The 12,848-nt window shown below is 35.4% G+C and overlaps 1 protein-coding gene across 1 annotated transcript in view; it reads right to left on the reverse strand.

Annotated features, from left to right (window-relative positions):
• Nucleotides 1-12,848, reverse strand: part of TMX3 (thioredoxin related transmembrane protein 3) — a 43,939-nt gene that overhangs the window by 6,906 nt on the left and 24,185 nt on the right. Inside the window, exons 9-14 of the mRNA XM_008529380.2 lie at nt 11,503-11,569; nt 8,160-8,258; nt 5,294-5,351; nt 5,054-5,107; nt 4,165-4,221; nt 68-197 (exon numbers count right to left, since the gene is read on the reverse strand). Coding sequence (XP_008527602.2) covers nt 68-197; nt 4,165-4,221; nt 5,054-5,107; nt 5,294-5,351; nt 8,160-8,258; nt 11,503-11,569 — 465 coding nt within the window. The remainder of the gene's footprint in view (nt 1-67; nt 198-4,164; nt 4,222-5,053; nt 5,108-5,293; nt 5,352-8,159; nt 8,259-11,502; nt 11,570-12,848) is intronic.

Raw genomic sequence — 12,848 nt, forward strand, 5'->3', positions numbered from 1 at the left:
AGGATCAGAAGAGCTCACTTCTCTACCTCCTCCCACCATCCCTTTGAACTGAAAGTGAACAACTTACTTCCACTGTGCCATCCAAAATGTTATTAATAAACTGGACCATGTCTTCGGCATTCGTAATCTGTCTGTCTAGTAAAAAGTATTGTTGGTTTGAAGTATTCAGTACAACCACAGTTGGGACTTTCAATTCACTGACAATAGAAAAACAAATCAAAATACCCATTAACACAAACAGAGATAACGAATATTCTAATATTTATTTATGTTATATCTAAGTAGCTATAATTACAAAAGAAGGCAGCTATATTTATAGCTTTTCTTCCTTTTGCCTATATGAAGAAAATTTCAAATGGTGCACCAATTTAGAAAATAGCTAAATTAAGATTATAAGAAAAGCATTTAATATACAATATTAGACAGCTGAGTATTCACGGTTAAACTTAAGGATACAAATTATTATGTAAGAAGTATCAATTTCTGGGCCATATTATTCCTTGCCACAAATTTGTTTTAAATACCATCACTGCTAATCACACAAACCCACCTCAGTTAAGCGGTACTCAGGTAACTAGACAGGGAAGAGCATGGTCTCTGGAGTCACACTGCTGTGTTCAAATGTGGAGCTTTCCCATAATTTACTTTTTTAAGCCTAATGTTTTTCACTTATAAATGAATAAAAGGTGGGTGGGGGCACCTATCTTGTTATAAAAATTAAACGAGAAAATTCAAGTTAAATATTCACTGCAGTACCTTATACATAATACAGGTTCAACAAATCCTATTCCAAATTCTCTGAATTCCCACTATCCATCTATATATTCCACCTCATCATCAGGAAGTAAGTCAGTGATATAGCAGACATCAATTCAATATGTCATTTAATTGAAATAATTAAAACTTCTTCTTTCAAGGACAGACTTCTGCATCATCATAAAAGGAGGGAGCTTAATTCAGTAAGTCACCTACACGTCAGTTCATGGTTACTCGTATGTCTATGTGAGAGTATTATGCAAAAGCACAAAACTCTACGGTAGAAACAATTTACACCACTACGTTATCACTACCTGAATTCAGTAGATTACTGTATTGCTCACAATGCTGGATCCCTCTCCATGCCACGCCCTTTCCCAGTGAAGCAAAACATGCTCATCTGACCCCTGATGCTGGCTCGGCAGTGTGACATGGTCAACGGAAAGGTAGCAGAAGTGACAGAAGCAGAGGTTTGAAATGTGTATGTGTGGCTGGGCCTGCCTTCTTGTGTTCCTGCGACTGTCATGAGAAGAATGTCCCCCAGGAAAATACCCTGCTGGGATCAAGAACACGGAAGACACGAGGGAGTGGACCTGAACCTAACTGGCTGTTTGGAGCCACATCTAGCTGAGCCCGGCCAGGGTGAGCCAAGCCCAGACAAGCAAGACAGAATAAAGAATCACTGTTTTAAGCCACTAGGTTTCAGGGTTGTTTATTATCCAGTATTATTAGGCAGTAGTTAACTGATTGTACAATAAAAACATGTTAGCTTCGTTCTTATTCATAAAAACACCACAGGCAACTTTTTGATTTATAGTAGTTTACTTATTAGTTATCATAAGGCATGAGTAGCAAAAAAAATCTTTTTATAGAATGAATTAGAACCTTGCCTTGCTTTAAAAATATATCTTATGAAGAAGTTAAATACACAGTTGAACTAGAAACTATCTGTTTTGAAATAATTCAATCTGAATAAGGATGGAATGTATAACATCTGATCCTATCCTCTCTTAATTACACTCACAAAAACCCAAAACAAAATAACTTAGACCAAAGGTCTGATAGTATTTTATTTTGAGAAAAGGTAAAAACACATAATGCTGAAGTATAATTATCTTACATAATATCATGTAATTGCCTTAAGTTAGAAACATTTTAGGCATCAATACCTAATAAATTCCACTAATTTATGTGTCAATATTAATGTTATGGTAGTTAAGAGCTTTTGCAGTAAGAGAGATCTGGATTTGAGGATGGATCTCTTTAACTTACTTGTTGGGCATCCTTTGGCAAATTATTTAACTTCCTTGAGTTTCTTCTAAGAAATTTCAATTTCCTCATCTATATAAAATGGAGATGATAATAGTACTTACACCTTAGTGAGTTATTGTAAAAGTTAAAAATACACATTGACCACTTAGTCCAGTGCTGGTCACAGGGTAAGGGCTCGATGAGGACTTTCAATTATTATTATATAATCATCATTATATGCCTTCTCCCTTCTCTCAGAAAAACCATAAACAAAATAGGAATTAAAAACAAAAGAAAACAATACAGGGTTGGTGGTAGAGACTGTTGTTATTCTCTGACCATAACTGTAGCTCAAAATTTCTACCTGACAACTCACATTAGAAGTGACACTCATGAAGGAATATCCACCCATCTCCAGACGTTCTGCATATTATCCTGTATCAAGGAGTTCTTCACTGGACCCAAACTGCTTTGGCTTCAGGCAAAACTGTTTTACTGAAGCACTGTATTGACTTGCCAAAAGGACACTCTAAGAAATGAGTGTATCAAAGTGCCTACTATACATACTGTAAAAATACACTCCTGTGTCAGAGTGTCCCCTGTTATGAGATTCTATAGCACAGCAATTTCTCTTAGGTTTCTACAAGGTCAACCATACTCCTGTAAGCAAGTTATTTTATAGGCAAGGGAAAGGTATAAATAATGCTTTTTACTTTTTCTTAAGTATTAAAATTTTTTCAAGTACCTTTAATAATTGCATAGATCCTTTATTTTATTTTCATTTGTCTTGATTTCTTCATTATACATTATAGCTGGCACTTTATATATTTTATATTTGGTAAACCCTCTCAAGTCCTTATTGGAATAAGAGGGATAATACATTGAAGATAAATGAATAAAGGTAACACTACAATTTCAGGCTTTTAAACGAAAATAATGAATGTTACTCTGGGTTTATAAGTTTTGCTTTTATTTCCCCAGTGTTCTTACTTGAAAAATGGAAGACACTAATTTAACCTAACACACTGCAACAATGATGAAGGGATGTGATACACCTATGCTACTAAGCAAAGCTAAAGAAGACCAAAATACAGCATAATGTTGCTAACTAACTTTACCTGGGCCCTCAGTGCCGCTGGACACGTTCATCTGTCTCTGGCGAGCATTCCCTATCTTCTCCTCAGGGGCTTATTTTAAAGCTCCACCACTCTCCTAAGCCCCACGGTCCTATCACTTCTTGTGTTGGCTCTACACTCAGCCTGAATTAAGCTCTCTGCACTCTTCATTCAGCTAATTTCTCATTCTTCAGAACTTCTCTTAATTACTGCCTCCTCTGGCAGGTGTTTTCTGAGCCCCTCCACCTTAGCATGCACTGGGGACTGGGGTGGGCGTGGGAGTCTCTATGCTTCCAGAGCTTTCTACCACACAGACCTTTTCACACAGTACCATAATCAACATGTTGTCTTACCCAGCAGACTATAAGCATTTGAAGACAGGGACTCTAATTTACTCATTTTTTGCATCAACAGTGCCAAACACTGTGTGTAACATACATAAAATACTCACCAAATGTCCACTGAGTACTCAGAGTAGGTTCTTATTTAAAATTTATTAATTCAATTTAGGTATGGTAAACGTTATTTTAATATCAACTTTCTGAAGTGACAAATCAGATCTTTACATCATAAACACAATCGATGAAATTATATTAAAATTGCATATTTTTCCGACAAGGTTATTTCAGTCTCTTAAAGGTTATTTCAGTCTCTTAAATTCAATTCTTCTAGAATAGCAATTAATTCTTGAATGCTAAAAATTTTCTATTTAAGTTACATTTAGTCATTAAAACTGAACTTAAAGTGTGTATTAAACAGAAACTGCAAAATTCACAAGTTTCTCAACGATGTCTTTTCAAAATACTATAAATCATTAACAGTGAATTGAGAGATAAACTTTTTTTAGGATAGAGCAATATTAAAGTTCAGTAAGTTTCAAATAGAGACTTAAAAACTAAAGTAAAATATTTAATGGGAGAATATCTGCATCAGCAGATCCCAAAGATTTGTCTTTTTCAGTTATTAGTCCTTCTGGCTATCTCAAAAACAGAAATTTAAAAATTGACATCAGAATCATTTAATCATTTAGCACTTTACTTACTCCATCAGCAAGGTATTTATATAGTCATTTCCATCCATATGGCCAAACTGAAAATCCCTAACCAACAACAACCAAAAAAAAAAAGACAGAAAAAAGGTAAATATAAAAAACTAAACTTCAGGGCTTAGTAAGCATGTAAACACTGTAAACGTTTAACATATAAATCATATACAATAAATGTAGAAAAGAGTGTGAATTCTTCTGGCTTTGAGATGCACATGCACAGGTTCACACAAATTCTAAGACATTTCTACTTTGTTTACATGTACTTAAAATGCAGGACAATATAAGCTTTTCTAACTAAAACATATTTAAGAAAAATTACCCACTTACTCCAAAAAAGGACTAATCAGAAAATGTTGACACTATGTTATAGGAGAAATATAAATATATATCACTGATACATCATTAGAAGACTCAGAATAAAAATGGAATAATAATTAAATAATATAACAAATTTATATTGATTGTCTCATGGCAGCAACAAACAGAAGGATTTAGCACTCAGCAAAAATTTCACTTATTTTTTACATTTTATTATTCTTTGAGTTCCTATCGCAATCATTATCTGTCCATATCTGACTTGTGATTGCTCACGTGACTTTATTTCAATTGTGTACGTGCACATTTTCCTACCGCAAACTTATCCCGAATCCTATCAAGTATGATACAAATTATAAATAAAATATATACATATTTTTTTACTTGTAGGACATTTATCAACAAATTTCAAGTCCAGATAATTCATACTGAAATGCAACATGCTGTAATTCACCTTAGCTCCCTTTATTTACCTTTGGAAGTATGAAATACTAGCTCTTTTGCTTTACTATATTATAAAACATAATTAAACAATGACAAAGGAATCTTCCAGAATGCAAGCACCTACCTGTGGAACTGGTCTCTGTAATCTCTAGCAACTTCCTGAATAATTGACTTCAATCTGTGGAAGAACAAACACATGAAAATTTCATCTCTTCATTTCAAAAATACAATTATTCAGTTACAATACCTGTGGCCCTGTCTAATACTGCAGGAAAAGTAAGACACTATATCACGTTTATCTGAAGCCATGTACAGTCTGAATTAGATGATATTTGAAGCATAAAACTATTTCAAGGCACTATACCTGGTGTGTTCTGTTGATGTGTTTTTCTCATCAATTACTGCAATGGCCACTAGCTTCCCTGAAATTAAGAAGGACAAGTCTAGATTCAATAACCCTTATTACACAAGCTTTTCAATTATTATTGTAGCTGTAAACAGGGAATTAGTAAATAGTGTTTCTAGAATTTAATTCCAATTACCCTCATGTCATACTTAGTAGAGTCAATCAGTGAATTAGGTAACTCCAAGGGTTAAGTTCCTTCCTACCTTCCATCCCCAAAATGTAAATAATAGCAAATATTTAACAATTCATATACTCAAATTGTATTTTTTTCCACCTAACCCACAAACTGACTAAAATAAGTTATTTCATTAAAAGCTAAAACCATAAGGAACAAGCAAAGAAAAGAAATTCACTACTAATTACTGTAGCTCTAAAAGAATGGCACATAACAAGAAGAAAATGATTTTTACATTGCTATTCCCTTCAGTACCATGGGTCACTACCTGCCAGTAACAATAGGCAATATAAAATTGACTCCAATTTACTTAACCTTAAATAGAACATAATTCATATTCATCTCCGATATCCTCCAGGAAGGCAGCATGACATAATAACCAAAGCACTGGTACTGGAGTCAGAACTCCAGACACTGCACTCCAGCAGCGTCTCTGATGTTCTAGGCCCGGGAGAACAACGGTGAAGCGCCGTCATGTATCAGCTATGTGACTTCACCTCAGTAAACAACTTATTTTAGAACCTAATATCTATTTCAAAGGTATTGCGAGAGTTGGATGAGATTATATGCTCAAAAACATGGGGTAGTTTCTGGCTCAGAGTAGGTATATAAATGCAGGATTACATCAACAGTCTTTCAATATCATCCCCACATTTTAATGCTTCTTCCCTAATTCCATACTGCTTAAACATATCTTTAAACTCTACACAATCTTGACTGTTCTTTTAACCTTCAGCTAGAAACACTAGTTCACAATGATTATTTCCATTCTAAAAATATTATTCATGTTCAATGTTGGGTTTTTTATTGTGCTTCTTTAATTTTCCAGTGCTTCATGAGCTTTTTTCAAAATGCCTACAACATGTAAAGCATCTTCCCACAGGCCAACACAAGCGGTTTCTCATGTATTAATTTCACAATTACTGAGCACCAAGCAACGTACCCAGTACTAGGCTAGCTCCCAAGCACAGGGAGGAGCACACGCAGACACAGCTCTGCACTCGAGGGAAGCACAGGCTAGCAGGGAAGACAGTCACACAAACAGATGGACAGTTAACAACTAGGAGCGTTCTGAAGGAAAGGAACGTGCTGTTGAAGAAGAGCAGTACAGACTAAACTAATGCAGTTTGAGGGGCTCAGTAAAAGATTTTCCTAAGGATGCAATATTTGGTCTGAGCTTGACAGATGAATATAAATTAATTACACATTTCCAGGTAAAGAAAACAGAACATATAAAGGTGCTTTGATGCACAGCACAGGGCCCTTTGAGGAAATTAAATAGTGTGGCTGGAGAAGGAAGAGGCTGGGGAAAGACTCAAGGGAAATAAGACCAGAGATTCAGGCAGGAGTCTGAAGAGGAGAGACCTGAGGTCAGCAGAACTACGGAGAAAAACACCAAGTGTCTGAAGCCACAGAGAGCCAGGAGTCCAAAGCAGCGCTTGTAAGATAAGTGGCAGATGCGATGACCAGCAGGACCATGGCTGATACTTAACAGGGGCAATTATGTTGGACACACAAAAGGAATACTGTCACCGCCAAATTCTTTCCAAATTTATCTGGGAGAAGAAATTGAATAGAGCAAAGCTGTCTATTTTAATTAACTCCAGGTGTCTCCTATGATTACTGCACTGAAAGCAGAATTACAGTATCCTTACATCTTTCCCACCTAACTTCCCGTGGGCCTGAAAGAATCAGAAGGTAAACCCACAATCTTTGGCAGTATCCATGTCAACTTCCAATACTAACTCTAACGCACGCCTCCCTCTGTAAGGAAAAGCAAAGGCAGAAACATCACCAGACATAACGCATAAAAAGCAGGCTCGGGAACCAGAAATGGATCCTAAGAAAGAGTTACAAAGTGACAGGGGGATGTGTTCAAACATTTCTAACTTGTATTATTAATCAGATTCAAGATCAAGAAATCATGAAAAGGAAACTCTATACTCATAACTTACATAAAAACTGAACCTTGGATAAAGTTTTCCCATTCTTTTCATGTAAAACTATACTGCTATCCTGCTTATCATAAAGCGGTGAATGGAAGCAAATGTGGCAACAGTATCTATGATTCATCTCTCATTTGTAACTCATTATAAATTTACAAAACACTCCCTCTTAAAACTTACATGATTAGCTTCTTATAATTTTTATAGTTTGCATCTATTTGAGACCATACAGTTAGCTTCTTACAGCTTTCATTTTTGCATCTATATTTGCTTTGCCTGTCATTTTCAATCATGTAACTTTGAGAAACCATGCCAACTTGATGCCCATATTTTCCTCACAATTAAAAGCAGGCCTTAAAAGATTGTGATAAGTTGTAGTCCAACTCTTACTAAAAAACCAGCCTTTTTAGTATAGCTTCCTGGTTGGTTATTTTTTCTCATTTCTTTATTATTCAGGTTCTGTTTTCCCTGTCACCATCAGTTCTATTAGTAAAACGTCTCTATTTAATCTCTGATCCACACACAAAGGTATATTCTTTGGCAGTATTAATCTACATTCTCATAAAGCGGAACTGGCATTCAGGATTGAAAGAAGGAATAAAACTATGAATTAGATGTTAAAATTCATTTCCTATAGAATCATATTTAAATAATCAATTAAGGAAAAATTCTACAGTGATAGAGTCGTATGCATGCTTGTTACCAGTATCTCCAAGTTCATACAAGAGGAAACCATCCACTGTAAGATAATTCTGAAACCTCTCCCTGCTGATCCAAGATGACAGATCACCATCTTCATACTCTTAAAAACAAAACAAAGTTGATAAATTGTACTGTAAATACGCCTTTAAAATGTTTATGATGTTCTAACCTAGCAATATGCATAACATGCCTGACAGAGGAACATAAGCTTAAATTTAAAAATTTTATTTTTAGGAATCTAATCTAAGCAAACAATCAGATACACAAAAGGATTAATGCATAAAGCAATTCTTCACTACAGCATCGTTAAACACAGCAAAAAGATAAATAAAAATAAAGGAAATAATTGAAATATTCTAAACATGAAGTAATTTAAATAATTATGGTACATATGGAAGAAGATCGTTTATAGATTTTTTAAAAAATTGTAATAATTAAGTGGTAAAGCAGGTTACAAAACAATATTACAGCATGACTGTAACTTCATAAAAAATTATGAAAAAAACTGAGAGAATGATAAAATGAAGGCATATATATTCCTACTAAAGGGTTATCCTGGGTTGATAGTTATCCTCGGATGATGGCATTACAGGTAATTTTTCATTAGAATTGTTTTGCTCTTCTCTATTTTATGACATTTTTACCTCAGTTTACAACCCTCTCTCATATGTAAAACTAACACAAACACACATATAAAGCCATAGTATTTTAGCCAAAAGTAATCAAATACTTCTGCTAAGTAGCTAGAAAATATTTATAATATCCAAGAGAAATAGTATGTCTTGATTAGAAACATAATTCTGAAGTAATTCTGAAAAATTATTACAACTGCATGAAAAAGAAGCTGACTAAAAGCCTACCAACATGTCTGGTTGAAGACTGGATTTTACTGATTTCTTGAAAGATGTGCTTTTTCTGTCACTTGCATTGCTAAACAAAACATTTTCAAGTTACCAAACCTATAAAATAAGTGATATAATGCAAATTTGAAAGTATTTATGGATTTGGATTTACAAATTAGAAAGACAAACACAAAACCAGAAGTTGAGATTATTGGCTACACTCTCCACTTGAGGTCAAAAGTAAATTTTCTAATGATGGTACAAAGGTGATAAATCTTAAACTCACTGGAAAATAAACTACCCTCCTGAGCCCCTACCTCAATGCTTCTACACTTAGTAACTACTAAACATTAGAAAAAAGATTCAAAGGAAACCCTGTGGCGTATGTGAAGCCTTGGAGCTTGTTCTAAGTACTGACAGGTGCACATTAGAAAATGCCGACCTTTACGACAGCTGTAGATGCTTAACAGGTGACTCCTGTCTTTCTTACTGACAAGCCACCACATTTGAGGAGCGGCACGTTCTTATTCTGCTTAACCAATACATTTAAGTCTAAACAGATATGATCAGGTTTTTTCCAAAAAGAAATCAAGTGGCTCTCTGAGTTGTTAAGAAACTCAGAATAGAACTAGAACAAGAGGTTTGAAAGCTGAAGCTTGATTATACCACTGACTGTTTTAACTTGGAAAAAAAATCTCTTTAGTCCTGTTTCTTTACTAGTAAAATAGTAAGAATACTGATCTCAAAGGATTGTTGTAGTCATCAAATAAGACAATATACACTAGGTGCTTATCATACTAGGAGTGTCATAATCAAAGAGCATGTGGCTGGAATCCGTGCAGGTATGCATTATTTTCCTTCTCCTATTTTCATATATGCAAATTTCACTTAACTTCCTTTTTAAGTCCAATGTCTAATACAGACATTCAACAAATATTCAAAGAATGAATGAGTGAGTGAATGAATGAGCAATGAACGAACCTGCGACTTAATTACACATCTATCTCCTTATCTAACATCCCTTAGTTCTCTCCTTTGTAACCTCAGGATATTCATCTATCTGCCTTGCTACCTACCTCATAGCTTATGGGGAGGATAAAATGAAAATATCAAGTTAAGTATATAGTTTCTGCTATATAAAACAGAGCAAATAAATGGAAGTAGTTATACTATAGCAAGAAATAAAATTCAGTCCTCACATTTATTTAAAGATACTGAAAATACAAGATTTTAGAAATGCTTTGTCTTCAAACATGACTGTCAAAACAATTAACATGTTCCTTTTATTAAAATGAAACAACCAAAATATCCTTTTATTAGATCTTCTTCTATTCATTAGAACTATTGAAGTAATTCAAACCCTACAGCTTTCAAGTAGTTCTTCTTTCTTTTCTGATATAAAACAACAACACTCTAGAATGTTTCTGCAGTGAATAAAATGTTCCACATCTGTGCTCTCCAACACGGTAACCAAAAGCCACACGAGACCACTGAGCATTTGAAATGTAACTGGTGAGAAGGGGACACTGAATTTATTTTGTTAAACTGTACTTCAGAATGTCACCAGGACTGCTATGAGGCAGGACTCTGCATTGACTTTTGATTTTGAGTGGCTGTGTAGTGTCCAATGATGTCGAGTTTCACTGTTTCCCGTAAAATTTAAAACATGTCCTGGTGCCCCTGTGAGTTTGCTGCACTGCCCTGAGGTACCTCAGAGCATAGTCTGGGAACTGTGGGAGTAGATAATGCCAAGGAATTGTTAGTTTTGTCATAAGAGCATGTGGTTATCTAAAAAGAAAGAAGTCCACACTTCTTAAGAGATGTATAATGAAGATGTAGTGAGAGATGCATAATGAAGCATACAGTGATGAAATGCCACTGAGATTTGCTTTAAAATACTTGAACAAAGAAAAAACTCACTGAAGCAAATGTGGTTAAACCTAGCTAACCGCCTAACCTGGGTGATGGGTATGTACGGCGGGTTTTATTATTTTAGCATTTTCTTTACAATGATGTATGTTTGATATAACAAAAATATCTTAAACATACACCAAGTATTTGCTTCAACGAAGCAGTGTTGAATAGCAGGTGAGTGGTTACTGCTGTCAGGGAGAGAAAGATGGAGCTGGTAAAGAATATATTGGGACATCACCACTATTGAAGATATTTTCTTTCTTTACCTTTCTGTGTGTCTGAAATGTTAAGTCTTTTTAAAAATTAACTTAGAATAGTTTAAAGTAATGTATAAAAATTGCATAGGGTTCACTTCTCAAAAACGCAAATGACCTGATTAAAAAAAAAATTCATTGTAAGCAAAACTCAGAATGAAAGAACACTAGATGGAAAAACTAAAGTTAAAGGGTAAGAAAACCCCATCATTCATTCAACTAATGGGAATTGTACGCAGTAGCTGCGTTTACTAAATTTTTCACCAACATTTAAGTCTTACAATAGACACAGCATTTTAAGATGTTTTATAGGAGTTAAAACTTTGGAACTTACCATCATAAACAAAGTAAGTTTCATCTTTGAAAACAAGCACAGCAGGCATCTCTTTCAGTGTCACATACTGAAAAATAAAAAGTATAAATAACTTTTATCATCACAAAAATTTCAAGGGGTTGGCCTGGTGGCATAGTGGTTAAGTTCATGCACTCCACTTTAGTGGCCAGGGGTTTGTGGGTTTGGATCCCAGGCACAGACCTACACACTGCTCATCAGGCCAGCTGTGGCAACCCACATACAAAACAGAGGAAGACTGGCACAGATGTTAGCTCAGTGACAACGTTCCTCAAACAAAAAGAGGAAGACTGGCAAAGGATGTTAGCTCAGGGCCAATCTTCCTCACCAAAAAAAAAATTTCAATTGGTAGCTGTGATTTCAAAAGTATTGGAAGATACCAGAAAAAAACCACAACAATAACAAAATTGTTACAAAAAGTTAAAAAGAGCACAATCAATCTCAAACTTATCCAAGGATTAGGTCTGCTATCTCTTTATACATCCTCTGGATGTGCCCTGTTTGCTATGATGAAAACCATGGAATATTCTCAGAGTTGATAACATACCAAAGATATCAAGGGAGGCAACGGATAAAAGGCACTCTGAAGTGGCAGAAGAACAGGGGGTACAGTATCAGTCAGCACAGGTAGGTGCGAGTCCTTCCCTCCCTACTCCTGGGCTGCGTGACAATGAGTCCATCACTTTACCTGGGGATTCAGCCTCGCCCTCTGTACAAGGACACTGCGCCCCCACCTCACAGGGAGTCAGACCCATTAACACACATGAGAGCAGGTTTACACTGTAAACTGCTCTATACACGGGAACTCACAATGGTAATTAGTTACAAGGGATTCATTCAGGAGGTACCTGCTTCTTATACCTGTGTTGTAATTATTTCAAAGTAGTAAAATTATAGTAGAGAAATCAGTATCAGAGCAGAAGAGATATAGTTTGGGTAAACCACAGAATTATTACACGAGTGTGGTAATACTGAAAGCAACAACAAATAAACAGATCAGTAGATAACTAATAAAATAAAAATGACAACAATAAAATAAAAACACAGTTGTCCTGAAAAGATTAAAAAGTGGGGCAGCAGGGGCCAGCCCAGCAGTGCAGCAGTTAAATTCCCACGTTTCACTTCGGCAGCCTGGGGTTTGCTGGTTCGGATCCCAGGTGTGGACCTACACACTGCTTGTCAAGCCATGCTGTGGCAGGCATCCCACATATAAAGTACGGGAAGATGGGCATAGATGTTAGCTCAGGGCCAATCTTCCTCAGCAAAAAGAGGAGGAGTCGTGGTAGATGTTAGCTCAGGGTTAATCTTCCACAAAATAAATAAATAAA

This window comes from Equus przewalskii, chromosome 7, assembly GCF_037783145.1.
Source record: "Equus przewalskii isolate Varuska chromosome 7, EquPr2, whole genome shotgun sequence".
Lineage (NCBI taxonomy): Eukaryota > Metazoa > Chordata > Mammalia > Perissodactyla > Equidae > Equus > Equus przewalskii.